The sequence below is a fragment of the Thermobia domestica genome, chromosome 7 (assembly GCF_964235325.1).
Source record: "Thermobia domestica chromosome 7, izTheDome1.hap1.1, whole genome shotgun sequence".
In the NCBI taxonomy this organism is placed as follows: Eukaryota; Metazoa; Arthropoda; class Insecta; order Zygentoma; family Lepismatidae; genus Thermobia; species Thermobia domestica.
Window position 1 is genome coordinate 148,551,592 of NC_137460.1, and position 17,390 is coordinate 148,568,981.

Genomic DNA, 17,390 nt, shown 5'->3' on the forward strand with positions numbered 1-17,390 from the left:
GTCGAGTATAGATTTCATCATATATATACAAAATAGTATCAATCACCGTCATTTGTTTTTCGATTGCTTACCTTGTTTTGAATACGCTTTCACCTTGACTCATTCTTTATTAGAAGCTATATAATGAATTCATTTTTAAAAACTCAGGAATCATACTATCAGCTATGGGAGGAATTACAGGCGGAGAACTGCCTAGAGGAAGGCAACAATTTACATAAATGGGCCAAATATACTAAATGTAGAACAAGTACTAGTGTCATGTATACACCACTTGAAGGAGTCTGGTTTGTATAGCATATTTTCTCAATATTGAAACCAGAAGTGATAGTAAATTTCTACCACTTCTGGTGTTAGTAGAGATACGAATGGACGTATGATTAGTGTCATACTAAAGGCCTGACTATTGCAGGAAGCATGTTAGTCGAACTGTTTAGTATGGCACTAATCACGCGTCTGAACGACTCTGCATAAGGCTAATAGAGTTTTGCTAAATCAAACTCCTTAAAAAATGTGTGTCAATGAAAGATCTGGCTTAGAATAGAGAAGAATGGAAAGTTACGTCAAACCCATTGAAAAGAAATATCTACTGATCAGATAAAGAGCATTTAAGAAAACACGTACAAATGTTAACAAAAAGTATTTTATTGTTTTAAAAGAGGAACCAATTGGATCACAACAACACAAAGTATTACTTTATCATCATCGCCTCTTGTGCGCCCTATCTGTCGTTTCAAATGACCACATGTCATGCTCCTCTTCTTCAGTCTCTTGTTCTCTTTTTTCCTGACGATTATTCACATGATCATACTGCTTGTGGGTTTCTCTAATGCTTTCTTCATGCAAGAAAAGATCCTTTCCACCTATGATATGAGGAAGAATGCTATGGCTGCATGGAGTGACCTAGCAAATAGAAAATATTGAGTTCGTAAATTATATATATAAAGCAACAACTGTATTTAATTCAAAGCAAGGGACTTGAAATTTCGACAGCACATACGACTTGACCGAAGGTAAGATCTTTGGAAGTTATATCTCATTTAAACTCGTCGCTGAGCAAAACAATACGTTTATTGTAGAAATTACTAACGTGTAACAGTTTCGCCAACTATCCACTTGGCTCCATCAGACACTAACTGGATTTTTACAATATATGTATTTATTGTTTTCCTCAGCGAGTAGTTTATATCAGATTTAAGTGTACTAAAAACAAAGCTTGTACAATGGAAAATATTACAGTTGGAAATTAAACTTGAAAGGGGAGGAGTAGGAAGTAGGGGTTGCAATTATTATCACAAAATGTCCACATCTCGGAATCCCTTACGTTTAGAGATACAAAATTTTATACTTATGCTTTTTATTTAAAATAATTAACTACATGTTTCAGCGTATTTCGATATTTGACTTAGTAGGAAATAAAAATGGGTAGTATCACAATTATTATTGTAAAGGAGTTGAGTTGATTTTGAGTTTATCGTCCCGTTCAGCAGCGAGGCTATATGAGACGTGGACCTACTGATTAACGTGGAATCCGAACCACATGAGCTCCCGCCGGGAATCGAACCCGGGTCTCCCGCGTCAAAGGCGCGTACGCTAACCGCTTAGCCACGGAGGAGCTCATATTATTGTAAAGGAATCCATATCTCGGAAATTCTGAAGGTTAGCCACTTGAAATTTGATATTTGGACTTCTCATTTCAAATAATTATGTCTGTGTTTAGGCATTTTTTGATATTTGACCTAGAGGGGGAGAAACAAAGGGGAAGGAAAAAGGAGTGGGGGTTTCAATTATTATAAGAGTATGTCCATATTTTGGAATTTCTGTAGGTTAGAGACACGAAATTTGGTGTTTGCACTTCTTAAAATAACTAGACATGTGTTTCACCGTTTTTTAATATTTGACCACAAAGGGAAGAAAAAAAAAGTGGAAAGAAAATCAGTATGGTTGTAATTACTATATTAAGATATTCATATCTCCGAAGCCCTTAAGGTTAGAGACATTAAATTTGATGTTTGGACTTTTCATTTAAAATAATTAAACACGTATTTCAGCTTCTTTTGAGTTTGACCTAAAGCGGAAGAAAAATGGGTGGGGTTTGTTCACTAAGATGCCTATACGAAGGGTTATAATTTCATGCAAGACTTCGAGTTCGGACGAATTCTATACAAAAGTTGCATAAGGAACAGCTTAAAATATTGCTTGCAGCTACATGTGGGAGAATTGCTTATTATGAATAGAGCATCACTTATCATTTAAATTTAGCTTTAGCAAATTTCACAAAAGCTACATGTTTGACATTTTGTCTTTCCTATTCCTATTGAAGATTTCGACGTAATTATAAACATAATAGATATAAACTAATGATAATATGGCTATTATTATTATTATTCGTTCTCACAAAAATCCCATCGTTCAACACAACACCACACAGCCACATACAAGCGGGAAGACTACACCGTGTTTCAGTAGCTCCAATTCGGGGATGTTTTGCCGCATCCACCTTACATCTCTAATCTGCCGCCCTGTACATTTCAGCTGCTCCCAAAGCTTAAGAAACGCTGAAAAGGCCAGCGTTTCACACTCATGAACTCTACGAGTATATACTGAGTTAACTAGCACAAAAATTGATCAATTATTTTTAGTATTATCTGGTAATGTTTACAATGCAAGAAACTTTATATGTATCACATGCATAGCCAGAATCTTTGGGGGGGGGGGATAAGGTGATGATAATACCTTATGAACTATTATTCTAGTAATGGTGATGTTCCATAGTAAATCATCAGGGCAGGTGATGACTTAAGGAACAAGACTATTGATATTTTTACTCACGGTTTTAAAAAAATAACTCATCCATTATCTTAAATTCTGATTCAAATTTTGACACAAACTAAATAAGTATCAATATTGATTTATGCTTATCTCAGTATTGCCAGATGTAAAATAGTAAGAAAGCTGACGTAAATGTCGCCACCCATTCGGGACAGGCCATAGATGACCTGTGTTCACTGTTAGTGTGCTTCTAATGTAAAGAAAGTGGAATTGTGTCCCTCCGCCATTTCACAGTCACAAAGTACTTGCCATGATGCTGATCTAACAATTGAAATATCTATCGAACTATCTAAAATATCTGTAAAAATACGTATTTTTAATAAAATTTCTGGAAATATATATATACAATAATTATTTGTATTTACCTAGTTTTCTGCTACCTCTTCAACACAGTGGGGCTATTTAATTGACAATCCCGAAACAGAGCTAATGAAATAATTTCTTATAGCATTCAGAGGCATCACGAATCTCAATAATATACATAATCGGTGATTTTATCAGTTGAATAGTTTAGCCCTTTCCAGTGCTTTGTTGAGTCACGTTGCTTGATTTCTTTCTACTACATTTAGCGCGATCATAAATGGGCGGCAAAATAACACGCCGCCGCGCATGGGCGGAGCTACGGGGGGCATTGCCCCTCAACTTTTTAACAAAAATACAAAAATGCTACTTATAAGATCCTTCAATTCTCATTTGTATTAACCGTGCCCTTCCCCCCTCCAGCAACCAATTCCTAACTCCGCCTATACCGCCGCGGCAGTTTCGTTTTGTCCTCTCACGGGGTGGCTATAGGACAGCGTAGTGCCACTGGCTGCAGGATGCACTTCTCGCTCACTGTTAAATTAAGTACATTTTAATATTGACGCTGTTAATTTGTCGAAGAAGAAAAATAAAAAAGACGATAAAAAGTTTCTTGGTGTATCCAAATACCTACGATTATATATCATAAACGTAAAAGTATATTGAAGTTTATGCCCACAATTAGAAGGAAACAATGGAAAGTTTTATAATTTTGAAAGCTTGTTTCGAATATCGTTTACTGAACTTTTAAGCGCCGTACGAGACAAATTAACCAAAAATATAATCATAATATACAGTATTTGTCCACGAAAAAAGAAAAAAGAAAGAAAAGGAAAAGAAAAGCATTTGAGTGTCCAGGACTAGTATTTGAGTGTCTTTATATGTTCGTTTTTATTCCTCAATTGCGGTTACAACCCAAATTGTTACGGTACATTTCGAAATGCGTTAGACTAAGGGAGACGGATGATTAATGGAAGTAAATGATTACAAATAACCTGGGATCGAACCAGGGATCCCTCACACCAGAAATGAGCGCTCTACCACTGAGCCTCCATGCTCTCATTGAATTTTGTTTTATGAAGTCTGATAAGTAAAGATGTGAGTCAAGAATTCTAATTTGCCACGTGTTCGGGAGAGGTTTTACTGCACTTTCGACCTATACGTACTTTCCACAAATTGACAAATTCAAGATAATACACAAAATTTATAATATAGTGGTAATACCTTCCTGAATTTCTTGTAGTTCACCACCTTTGAACCATTGCCATTATCTTCTCTGTTTCTGGGGACATATCTTTGAGGTCGAAGCATATCTTTCAGATCCTTCTCTATAACTTCTAACGCTCTGAATGTTTTACTTAATCCCTCTTCAACATTAACTGGAGCTTCAGTTTCCTGCAAGAATTCAATATAAATACAACATGTAAAATTATTATAATTTCTATAGATTAAATAAGTCTGATACATGGGAATGTGTTAATGAAAAAAAATATTCCTTTATTTTTATTCCGATAAAATGAAATTTAGGTCTACATCATATATAGCATACATGATATTATATATGCCAATTTGGTGAATCTATCGCAAAGGTAAAAGTGACAATTTGGTGCAAGAGCAGCTGATATTCTGTTAAGAAATAAGTTTTGAAACAGCAGAGTTCGTAATACACTATCAGCGTTGCCAAAATTTTACTTTAGAAGTCTATAAACAACAGATATTCACTTAAAATCAGTGTCTTTTCTTGTTGTTTGTGATCACAGCAGACTGTTCCGTCGTGTGGAATCTTACGGCACACCTGCAAAGAGTGACTATACATGCATATACATACTGTGCAACACTTAGTAACATATATTTGCTACGGAATTGTACAAATTATGCAAATTATTCGTTGCACATCTTTAAGTACTACTGTTTGTATTATTACGCTTGTGTACTTTCTATGGGTTATCATTAATATGCATAACTATTAAAATACTGTATTTAATACGGTTATTTTATTAGCCATATTAAATATCCGGTTTTACTGGTTTTCTTCCCTTCGTAGCACTCCTATAAGAAACCTCTAAGCATTATGTGGATTTCAGAGAGAGAGTAAATAACGATTTTATGACACTATCCTCATCCCTAAACTATAAAGCCCACTTACTATAATATTTCCTTTCTCATTTCGGCGTTACGAGGGATGAAAGGTTTATATATATATATGAAACTAATATATAAGTTAAATTAAAAGTTATACGATGGGCAATGTAACATTTTTGGCATCTATAGCGTAACTTAAAAACTATGAGCCACCAGAAACTATACTATAACAATATATATACTTTGATATTTTAAAAATTAATTTATAACTAACTCCCCCCAATGCAATGTGTAATGTTCCAGAAATAAAATTCTTGATCTCATGCAGAAACAAATTCTCAATAAACAAAACAAAGTCCTGAATATAAACCTGTTCTACTGACCACCTATTTTCTTTTTGACTCGACAACGTAATGATACAATTCAGAATAAATCTGTTGAAAGTAATTTTAGGTTTTGGCTAAAAGTGTTTTGAACTATGGCACATGTTCTGAGGATTACTGTTACTAGGTTATAGACTAGGTTATATTGGGAATACACAGTTTTAGAGACTGCAACTAAACGCACGTAAGACTAGAAAGAATTATTATTGGGTTCTCTTTAGTGCTTTTTTCAAGTTGCTCATTGACAGACGTCACTACGGTGATAATATGCAGTAGTGTGGAAGTGCAAAGCGGAATAAAATAAGCTTAACCAGATATTTAGTCACTGTTTGGGTTAGGTTTAAGTAGGAATAAGATTGGTACACTATTGAAGTAATTAGCCAATTTAAGATAAAGCCTTTCAGAGAACTACATAATCCTTCATACGTTCTTATGAATATACACCATTTCTACGATTCTCTTTGCCAGTCAAATCCTACACCATAGGCCACACAGTTAAATATATATTCCATCTACTATGCATGTATATATATCGAATATATCGTGTTTTCAAAATAAAAGAGACTTCTATATTTTAGCCTTTCTATTTTAATTTCGTTGTTGATATAGAATTTTCGGGAAATCACGTTTTCAGTCAACAGTCCACCTTAACAGTAATAAAATACAGTAAATACACCAGTATCGAGACATAGATATCAATTACGAGTTGTCAAAATACACGAAAATCAATAAATATATGAAGCTTCTTAAAAATTCTGAAATTGGAACGACAAAAGTCAAACAAATGTAATGACAAACATTTTTTGACTCTTATCAATACAACTAATTTTACGAGCTGAGTATATTGCGAAATAAGTAAATTTTACTTCCCTATCTGTTGCAAAATCAAATTGTATTTCTAAAAATTTCTCTCACCTTCGTCACTTGAATCACGAAAAATGACAATGATTACATAGCACGGATGTTTCTGTTTGTTAGTTTATGATTTTATACTGCGAAAATACTTTTTTTTTTTTCAATAATTGGGAAAGAAAATAGCAAGAGGGAGGATTCACCCAATAAGGACAAGTAGTTGTTCTTAACTTTCAAAACCCGACTGAAGAAAGTGAGGTATGCTTTATGAATATCTGAAATAAAATTTAATTTTGCAGAAGTGAATAGGATGAGTAAAAATCACTTAATATCTATCCTAATTGTTTTCTATATCCCAATATCCTTAATCATCATGTCTTACAATGGTGTCCAATTAAAAGGAAATAAACACCTTAAAGAAAAAAAGAAAGAAAGAAAGAAAAAATACTGAAGTATTTTCTAAATATCAAACCGATATAAACCCCACATTTTGATCCTATCTCTCCGCTCCCCCCCCCCCCCCCTTCTCTCTGGTTAAAAGAGAAAATTCACAGCCTTCCAAATAACTCTCTCTTCCGATTCCTCAATGTTATAACAGACAACTTGAGAATGACCACTCTTTTTTTCTTGATTTATTCTTCCAGATTTTCACTCCCGAATTTTAATCTTACGCAAATCACTGAGGTACTTTAAAGAAATTTCGGAGACTTTCATATGCTAACGGGACCTATTTTCTACCGTAAATACTAAAGACAGATATGTCCGTATCGTCAATTACTGACACAGCTTATTATCGACTTGGTTAACTTCCACAAATAAGCTGCTACAAGGTGCATCCATGAAGTAACCGAACTTTTACGAAAACATTGAACTCTCCTTGCATGGCTACACTGGAAGGACCTTTGTCTAAGCTTCTTATTAGTGCCTGTTTGAATCGGTTTGATGCAGTTTGTATCTGGGTATGCCTGCGATAAATGCAAGTAGTGTGAAGTCTATTGTTGTGTGATTTCTCCTAACAGTGACGTACACAATCATAAGAGTGACACATACTATTTGTAAACTTGAAAAAAAGAATGAAAAAATAAAACTCATCTACAAGAAAACAATGAAGATTTTTAATAGGCACTAGTATTGTTAAAATACAAATAGTATTTGATACCGTTTACACTTACCATAATCTCATTTTCCTTAGACAAAAACTCCGTAAGGTCAATTTTCTCATGCTTCACTTTTTTCGGCCAGTCGCTAGAGGTCGTGACATTCGATCTCTTAGCAGGTGGCTCGTCCGATATAGGATCTGATAGTCTCCTTTTCTTGTCTTCTGCTGTACTCATCGAACGTTTGGGTTCTTTGCTTACTGCATGTGACAAATTATCTGTGAATTCAAATAGGTCTATACTATCTGTCGTATTTTTAGGCGCTGATCTGTCCGTGCAAAATATATCCACTTCATCATCATTGTCGGGTGGTTCTTCTTTCAATTGATCTTCTTGCTTTATTACAGGCAAAGTCCAAGTTTCACTCTGTAAAGTCATAGTATTCCCAGCGAATTTTTTTGTTGGGGGGTCATTTGTGTTATCGTCTTCATATGGTCTGAAAAAAAAACGATACATATTATTACATTGAGGGATATCAATTTATCTGTTTACATTGAGGGATATCGAGGAGGAAGAGAATCTCTCTCTTAAAATGCTACAATAGAAATTAAGAGCGACTGAGCTCCAACCTATAACTTTTGCTTTCAAACCTTTTATTTACGGTTATTTGTGATTTCACGTTTATAACAAAGACAAATATTTTTTAAAAGGTGTACTTTAAATAAAGTACTCAAAGAGATCTTTTTCACAAAGTTTATCCTTTTAAATTATTGTTCAAAGCCTTTGCATTTTAATAAGCCTTCTCCGAAATAAATGCAAATTAATTGTGCTGTCATCTCTGGAGTTTTTTAAACTATACGTTTGTGGACGTTTATATGTTTGTGGCCAATCTTTTCGACAGTGAGATCTCGGAAACTACAGGCTGTAGAAAGATGACGTTTCTACTGATCGATTGCAAATTTTGCGTAGATTGTCCAGTTCTAACTCAATATTTAAAAAAAAAAAAAAAAAAAAACATGGCCATTATTTATTTATTACATTTTTACGGGTACACTGGAAGTGTTGAAATTATAAAAAAAAAAAAAAAAAAAAAAAAACTAAAGCATCATATCCTACCTATTATACATTCCAACACCATATAATTGTATATAGGGGCTGCATATCTCTCAGGTGTTTGTTTCATGGCCAAATTATAATGAAAAACGAAGGATAACCATTTCTCCAGTCTAAGTTAAATCTTTATTGTTTGGAGTGTTTTGCCCAATGAACACCATATATCATTGACATTATAATTGATTGTATGTGTAATGCATTAGCTTATTTCAAAATGTATAAAACGATAATCATGCCTGTTGTTCTGTATGGTTGCGAAATATGGTCTCTTACTCGGAACGAAGAACATAGATTGAAAGTATTTGAGAACAAGATCCTGAGGCGAATATTCGGACCCAAGAGAAACAGGAATACGGAATGGCGGAATCTTCATAACGAGGAACTATATAATTTATACGGTTTATCCAACATTGTTAGGGTCATCAAATCTACGAGGCTTAGGTGGGCAACTGGATCCAGTTTCTACTTTGTATTCCTATTTCTGCAAGATCCATCCTAATATTGTCCTCCCATTTGCGCCTAGGTCTTCCTAATGTTCGTTTTCCGATTGGACTTCCAGTTAAAACTTTGAAAGCGTTCCTACTTGACCTCTCGCTACATGACCTGACCACCTAAGCATCCTAGATTTGATGACTCTAACAATGTTTGGTAAACGATATAAATTATGTAGTTCCCCATCATGAAGTTTCCGCCATTCCCCATTCCCGTTTCTCTTGGGTCCTAATATTCGTCTTAGGATCTTGTTCTCAAACACTTTCAGTCTGCGTTCTTTCTTCAGAGTAAGCGACTATGTTTCGCCACCATACAGAACAACAGGCTTGATTATTGCTTTATATATTTTAAGCTTCAAATTCCTCGTCAGAATTCGCGACGACAAAAAGATTTTGAACTGAATAATAACACTAATTCCCTGCTTTTAGTCTGCATGTTTTAAGGTCTTTCAAATATCTAGGATTTGATTTCTTCCTGAATATGGTTTTGGGCTGTTAAGAGGTCTCATACCGATGAAATTAAAATACCGCTAATTTTACAGTAATTAAGTGATATCTTTAAATTGATAACAGATAATCGAAATGTGGAACAAGTGCGCCCTAGACAATATCATTTTACATGAGATACCGTTATCACGACTCACTTATCTTCTTTCGATTTCGAGCCATTTTGAAAATCGGCATTTATTTTCGCGTTTCTAAACGGCTGAAAACGAAAAGCCACTAGGTGACTAGGTGACTTGTGATAACGGTACTTCAAGCATAATAATACTGTCTAGGGCGCTCTTGTTCAACATTTCAATTATCTTTTATATATTTGAAAATATCACACAATTACTGTAAAATTAGCGGTATTTTAATTTCGCCGGGATGAGGCCTCTTAATATTGATCCTAGATATTCGAAAGTATCCACCGAAGTTATGAAAGACAGAATCTACCGCGAATCACGACTGGGACTTCAATCTGATGAAGTTGGTTGATATACAGATTATTATGTAAGATTAATCCTCAAAGAGGGTGCCCCACCACACTATCTCGCCTCAAAGAGAGCTAGACTACAGGACCACGCTACCGACTCCGGCTCTCTTTAGTTTTCTGTTTCCATTTCCACTTAGTTAACAAAGTCGCATAATAGTTAAGTATTAATAATAAAAAAATATTTACAGAAAGAAGCATAAAATATTGTGGCATTGCAATCATGTTTCAATCAGTGGCGATATCTTTTATCGCGTTTAGCGACTATAAACAATAATCAAAGCAACATTTTCAGGGGAAACTTTTACTCTAAATATCCTTCTGGCGTTATCTTCCACATCGGTTAAGACGGAAAACAATAGTGCCTTATAGCAGATGAAAAAATAGACTTTAATAAATAAAGTCTATACAGTTCACAGAAAGACAACAAGCTATCATGTGCCAATGCTGTGAGTTGCTAATAATAATAATAATAATAATAATAATAATAATAATAATAATAATAATAATAATAATAATAATAATAATAATAATATAGCTGAATTCTTCATGTATGAACGAGGTGGCAGGCCTATCGCCAAAATATTGCGAGCACAAAGATTTCTGCTATATCGTTTCATTTTCTACGGTAGTCATTTAATGAATAAATTCAAACTCGTCAGCAGACGATCCAAAGTCTGCTGCTTCCGTCAACAGGACTTGTATTTAGCATAATAATAACTGGCAGATCTCTGGTCGAAGAGGTACAAGAATTCTGTTGCTTACGGAGTGAAATAATACGAGATAATAGATGCAAACAAAAGGTGTAAAATTCAGAAAACCACAAGAAGGCATTTGAAGAAAAGCAAATGCTTGTAAGCGAAATATTATAATGGAATTTGAAGAGAGTTTGATGGATGTAGGCTATATGTATGGAGTGTGGCGTTATACGGCTGTGACACATGTATTCTAGGAAAAGGAAAACGGAGAATGAAAGCTTTCGAATATGGTGCTGTGGGAGAATGTCAGAAATTAGATGGGTGGATAAAGTATCAAACATAAGAGAGATGGAAATGGTAGGAGAAAACGAACTATACTGAAGACTATTTCGAAAAGGAGAGATATGATAATTGGAAACATTATTAAAACATAGAGAAATCATGTCAGTAGGTATGGAGGGAATGGTAGAAGAACATACACTTAGAGAGAGGAAAGAAGGCTGCGATTGAAATCTACGATCCAAATAATAAAAGATGGACGGAAGTGAAAAGTTTGGATCAGAATAGGGAAGAGCTGCGTCAAACCAATCGCGAATCGAGAGATTGGTGACCCAAGAATAGTATAATACCTAGCTATACTTTAATGGAAGGAGGGAACAACCAATTTATATTTATTTTTACACATCAGATCCTCAATAATTCAATAACATACAAAAGAGTGAAAAGGTGAATGACTGGACCAAGACTCGAACCCGGGATCTCTGGCATACCGTGTCGATGCGTTAACGACTACGCTACCCAGTTCATTTGGTTGTGGTACAAGCCATGTGATCTTAATGGAGCACTAATTTCGGGAGTGAGAGTGTGTGTGGCTATTCTGGGAGGCAGACTGGGTGGCGTAGTGATTAACGCATCGGTACGGTATGTCGGAAATCCCAAGTTCAAGTCCCGGTCGTCATTCACTTTTTCACTCTTTGTATGTTATTGAATTCACATCTATAGAGGATATGATGTGTTAAAAAAAAAAAAAATGGGCTGTTTCCTCTTTCAATAATATCTATATGATTTTATTTATTCCGAATCTCTGTAAGTACTGCATCATTGTTTCCTGAATTATTATTCTGTCAGCGAATACAGTCAACTGAACTTATCAGGTTTAATAGACAAGTAACTATCTGAATAAAAAATACTAATTTCGAATCAGCTGTTCAGTTATTTCAGTAGTATTGAATGAATTTCTTTTGGACATTTATATCTTGTTTTAATCTAATACATGTTTCTTTTCCATCAAACATAGCAGCCAGGGCCTAGAGCTGAATGGTATTCACCACGTCATGGCGTATGCTGACGATGTAAATTTAATAGGGGATGATAAGAAAACAACAGAAAGAAATGTAGAGGTCTTATTAAACGCTTACAGGGAAATGCCTTTAGAAGTAAATGCAGAGAAAACTGAATACATGAAAGTTCGTCGGGATCGTAATACGGCAAATTATGGATGCGTTAAAATATCAAATAATATTTTTGATAAAATGAGTACTTTCAAATATTTAGGATCAATATTAACAGACAAAAACCATATTCAAGAAAGAACGTAGACTGAAGTATTTGAGAACAAGATCCTGAGACGAATATTCGGACCCAAGAGGAACGGAAATGGGGAATGGTAGAAACTTCATAACGAGGAACTACTGCATAATTTATACTGTTTACCAAACATTGTTAGGGTCGTCAAGTTTAGGAGGCTCAGGTGGGCAGGTCACGTATCCAGAATGGAAGAAAATAGGAACGCATTCAAAGTTTTAACTGGAAGTCCAATCTCAAAATGATCATTAGGAAGACCTAGGAACAGATGGGAGGACAATATTAAGATGTATCTCGCAGAAATAAGAATACAAAGTACAAACTGGATCCAGCTGGCTACGGATAGAAGTCGGTGGAGAGTTTTTATGAACGTGGTATTGAACCTCCGAGTTTCACAGGCGATAGGGTTAGTTAGTTATATTTATTTTGCAAATAGAAGCAAAGTGCACCATCAAGTATGAGCATACCTTACAATACATTGAATAATAATTTATATTGAATAAGATTAGTTCTGCAAATAATTTTGGATTTTTTTTTTCTTATTCCAAAAGAGCTTTGCATCTTCCAAGACCGTAAAAACGGAGGTCGAACATACAGACCTTTGCACAAAATTCTCAAATTTACATTGAATAAAACGATCGTCGTTTTAAAAATTCTCTAATTATTATTTAAAGAAAAAATCAGCTCTGATTTTTGCCTTGGTCTTGCCGCTAGCGTGTATGCCTTTAGTGCATGAGGTTCCCAGATCGATTCCATGTGGGATAGCTTTGAAATCTGAACAAATTACAGTTCGGATTCCACTTTAAATTATTGGTTCAAGTCCCATATAACCTTGGCTTGGAGAGGACGCAAAACTTCAAGTAACAAGTTCGCTCCGATTTTGTATATTTCTTAGTTGCGGCCTTGCCAGTTTCTTGTAATATTCTTGCCTATTTACGAAGGCCACTATTTAAAGCTACTATTTGTTTTGAGCCTAACAATGAAAAAACAGTAATTTGTCATTGGAAATTGATTTATTGTTTTTAGAAATATTCTCCTTTATGATCAATACACTTTCGCATTCTCATTCGAACCATTTGTCAAAGCATTTTTTTCAATCTTCTTGAGACACCTCCATAATTTGGTTTTTGAACGAATCAACAGCTTCTTCTGCCGACGAAAATTGTTGTCCACGCAATTTATTCTTGACATTCGGGAACAAGAAGTCATCTTTGGGTGCCAAATCAGGACTGTACGGCGGATGACCCATCAATTCGATTTCTTGAGGGTTCAAATAGTCGATTGTTAGAGAGATGTGTGAGAATTCGCAGTGTCTTGATGAAGAATGATCCGATGGCGCTTGTTTATTTTCCGTATTTGACTGAAGACCTCCGGCAAACAAATTGTTGTGTACCATTCACAGTTGACCGTTCTACGTTCCTCTAAAGGTGCAGTTGCCACATGACCAGTTTTCCCGAAAAAACAGGCGACCATTTGTTTCGTTGTGCTTCGAGCGCGAACAACTTTTGTTGAATTTGGTTCATTTTGAAATCTTGAAACACCCAACAGACGACTGTTGTTTACGTTCCGGCTCATATGCATATATCCATGATTCGTCACCTGTTACAATCTTATATACGCCTTTTGAAGCACCGCCATTGTATTTATTGAGCATTTGTGTACACCAATCAACGCGAGCGTCTTTTTGAGTTTGTGTCAAATTATGAGAGATCCAACGAGAACAAACCTTTCTCACAGCTAAATGATCATGTAATATTTTATATATGCTGGTGGAACTAATGCCTAGGGTTGCCTCAATCTCACAGTATGTCACATGACGATCTTGTAGTATTAGGTTATGCATAGCATCAATGTTTTCTTGAATAACAACTGATTTTGGACGACCTTCGCAAATTTGGTCAGTAAGCGATTGGCAGCCACGAGTAAAATCGTTATACTAGTGTTTCACCAGCAAAGGATGGGGCTTCATCGCCAAATATGGAAGTAAGTTAATCGATGCACTCTCATCTTGATAATCCACGTCGAAAATCATAATAAATCATCGCACGAAAATTTTCACGAGTTAATTACTTTTTTCTTTTGTCACGCAATCTCCAAGTCAACACAAATAGAAACAACACAAATAAAGCTATTGACAAAACATTTGAAGTACGTTATGGTCAACAATGTCAAACGTTTCTATGCAAACAAACAATAACGCCTAATTTCAATCAGCGTTGCCAAGGCTCAAAATATAAATAGTGGCCCTCGTAATCTAGCAGTAACTATCTCATATTATATATTTAATATATTACTAACCTTTAGTAAAAACATATATACTGACTAAGGTTAAAAACTCCTTATTTGTAAAACTAAACTTTTGTTTCATGAAAGACTGCTGATCCAATGCACGTCACGATAAATGAAACACTATTCTATTTCATTGTGTATATTATAGCCACGTGCAACAGCCGGTCCCGGCTCACTGAACCCTTTCATCCGGCCCGCCTGACCAGTTATTGAAAACATATTTTTATGTAATCTCTTAAACTGAACAGAAAGTTTTTCCTGGATAACTGATGTCCACCTTGAAAACAGCTTCTGTGTTATAACATGCAGTGTCAATTTTCTCAATAAAATGGTAACAAAATACTCGTATTTTTTCTGCTTTTCTCTACTAAGTAAATATTCTAGTTACCGTTGTAACAGTTCTTGTGTTCCGTATGGTGAATGAGTTTTTCCACTGAACATGACTATTCAATTCTTGTGAAAATGTTATACATTGTCTAGTACGTCACTTGACCCCAGTGAGTTCTTTGATTGGCCCACTTCCCAAACTTGCACGTGTCTGGTGTACATTGTAATGATCTCCAAAAAAAGCCAGGGTGTATGCAGAAGGCTCATATATAAAAGTAAATCGACAGATGTTACTTATCTGCAATGAATTTCGGAATTTTTAGGCATTTTCCTGGAAGTACTTTAAATGTGGAAAGGAAATAGGAATAGAACGTTTTGTATGGACAGTATTATTACCGAACTCGCTTGACTGGATTGTGAAAACCTAACTAGTTCTAGGGTTAGAATTCAGACTTAGATGTCAGACAAAATTAACACACTATTGCTAATTCACTCTCTTCTCCTAAGTGTTATTAATAATTATTTGATAAACAAAGCGTATTCAACTTTACTGTATCTTCGTTCCTTTTTCTCCTACTATTTTGGTATACATAATTATTGCCAAATCTTATTGTAAGCTCACCTTTTCGTTGTATCTTTCGTCATAAAAATACTGTTCTGCGAAAGTTGTTCTTCCTTCATCTCAGACTCCGTGGGAACCGGTACGGTATTCATTTGGGACGTGATAGGTAGTTCTACAGTCTGTGAAGGATCATCATTCTTATCTTCTTTGGAATTTTTGCTTTTAACAGAGCGTCCTGACTCTGGTATGATTTTGCAAGCCTCCTGGGATTCTTCAGCTACTCGGCGAGTTTTATTTGTAGTAGAAGCCTGTGAGTCTGCAGCTAAAACAGGCATTGACTGTGTAGGAGCCGCAAATACACTTCTATTGGGGAGCACAGTGCTTACTCTATCGAAGTCTGGATTACAATCTTTCTCCGTTGAACAAAAAAGAACTGCTAAACCTATCTCTGATTCTGGAATGACTCTTTTACCCTTTTGTTTTATATACTCTGAAAGAAAAAATAATCCCCAGGTAATCACACAGAACAAACAGTACCAACAAGTTCGAGATCAGAATCGTATTTATAGTAACTTACATATGGAAGAAATAGATAGGATGTTATAAACATCACAGCCATTTTAATAAATTTACCATCTACGTAGCAAGTGTTATTAAGAACAATAATAAATAAATACATACAATTTAGGGGATAACATGCTGCAGAATAAATACGTAGCCTACGCTTGTTCACCACGTGGTGTCAACAATGGATAGCAACAATGTCTCCCTCAATGTTTGATAGTTTAAGGATTGTTATTCTTGGATATTGCTGTCTACCTTTGTCATCTGACACGAATAAATCCACTGTATCTCACTTCGATTCTGTCAAGGCTTCTATTTAACATTATTTATGTGTACTCTCAAAACCGAATTAATTTCGGTAAATAAACTAACAAAAAGTATATACCGTATTTATTAACAAAATAATGAAAGATAGAGTTTGTACAAGGTAATCAAGAAAGTTTTTGACATTCGTGATCGTCAAAAACAGTCAGACACACAGCGCATACCACTCAGCGTTAGGTTGGTCGGTGTCAAGCACCTTTTTGCCACTGTTTCTGCAGCTGCTAAATGCCCTGGAATGTTGGACGCAAAGAAGTTTGTTAACTGCGTGTTTAAGGTACCTCATTGTCGAAGGATATCCCGCGGAGGTGGCTGTCCAGGGAATAGAACACATCGTAATTTGATAGTGCTAGGTCCGGCAAATGTGGTGGACAGCACAGGATCTCCCAACCAAGGAGATGAATGTTATCCCTCGTCATTCTTGACACGTATGGTCTCTTGTCAGCAGATCCTTGCTATTAACCAATACTGGCTTCTTCTGCTGCAATGTATGTTACCTGTTGCTATTGTAGCGAGTACAGGCCCGCAGTGATGGTGTGGCTTGGTGGTAGGAGCTCGTAATGCACCACTTGGCGACACACAGACCATGATCTTCCGTAGGTGCAGAAGCGGTCTTGAGATGTGAAACATAGGGTCACTGGTGACAACCAATGTCTGATACGCTTCTGAGTATCATACTGGATACACTTCCCGTCACTCATGAGCACTCGGCCAAATGTGAGTGTGTTACGGTGCCGAAACAGCAAAGACGAACAGGTTGTCACTCGTTTTTTGTTGGCTGCCAATAATGTAGAGGTACTCACTTGCTCAACTTTTATACTTTCTCTATGCGGTGCAGGTAAAGTCTTACCATTTCCTCGGAAACATGGAACCATTTGGTATTATCACCATTATGGCATTACAGAAAGTTAATGAACAATAG

The 17,390-nt window shown here is 35.6% G+C and overlaps 1 protein-coding gene across 1 annotated transcript in view; it reads right to left on the reverse strand.

Moving 5' to 3' along the window:
• Positions 1 to 624: 624 nt before the first annotated feature.
• nbs (nibrin) overlaps positions 625 to 17,390 on the reverse strand; it is a 52,195-nt gene continuing 35,429 nt past the window's right edge. Inside the window, exons 8-11 of the mRNA XM_081765390.1 lie at positions 15,644 to 16,073; positions 7,619 to 8,039; positions 4,354 to 4,524; positions 625 to 900 (exon numbers count right to left, since the gene is read on the reverse strand). Coding sequence (XP_081621516.1) covers positions 700 to 900; positions 4,354 to 4,524; positions 7,619 to 8,039; positions 15,644 to 16,073 — 1,223 coding nt within the window. The 3' untranslated portion in view covers positions 625 to 699. The remainder of the gene's footprint in view (positions 901 to 4,353; positions 4,525 to 7,618; positions 8,040 to 15,643; positions 16,074 to 17,390) is intronic.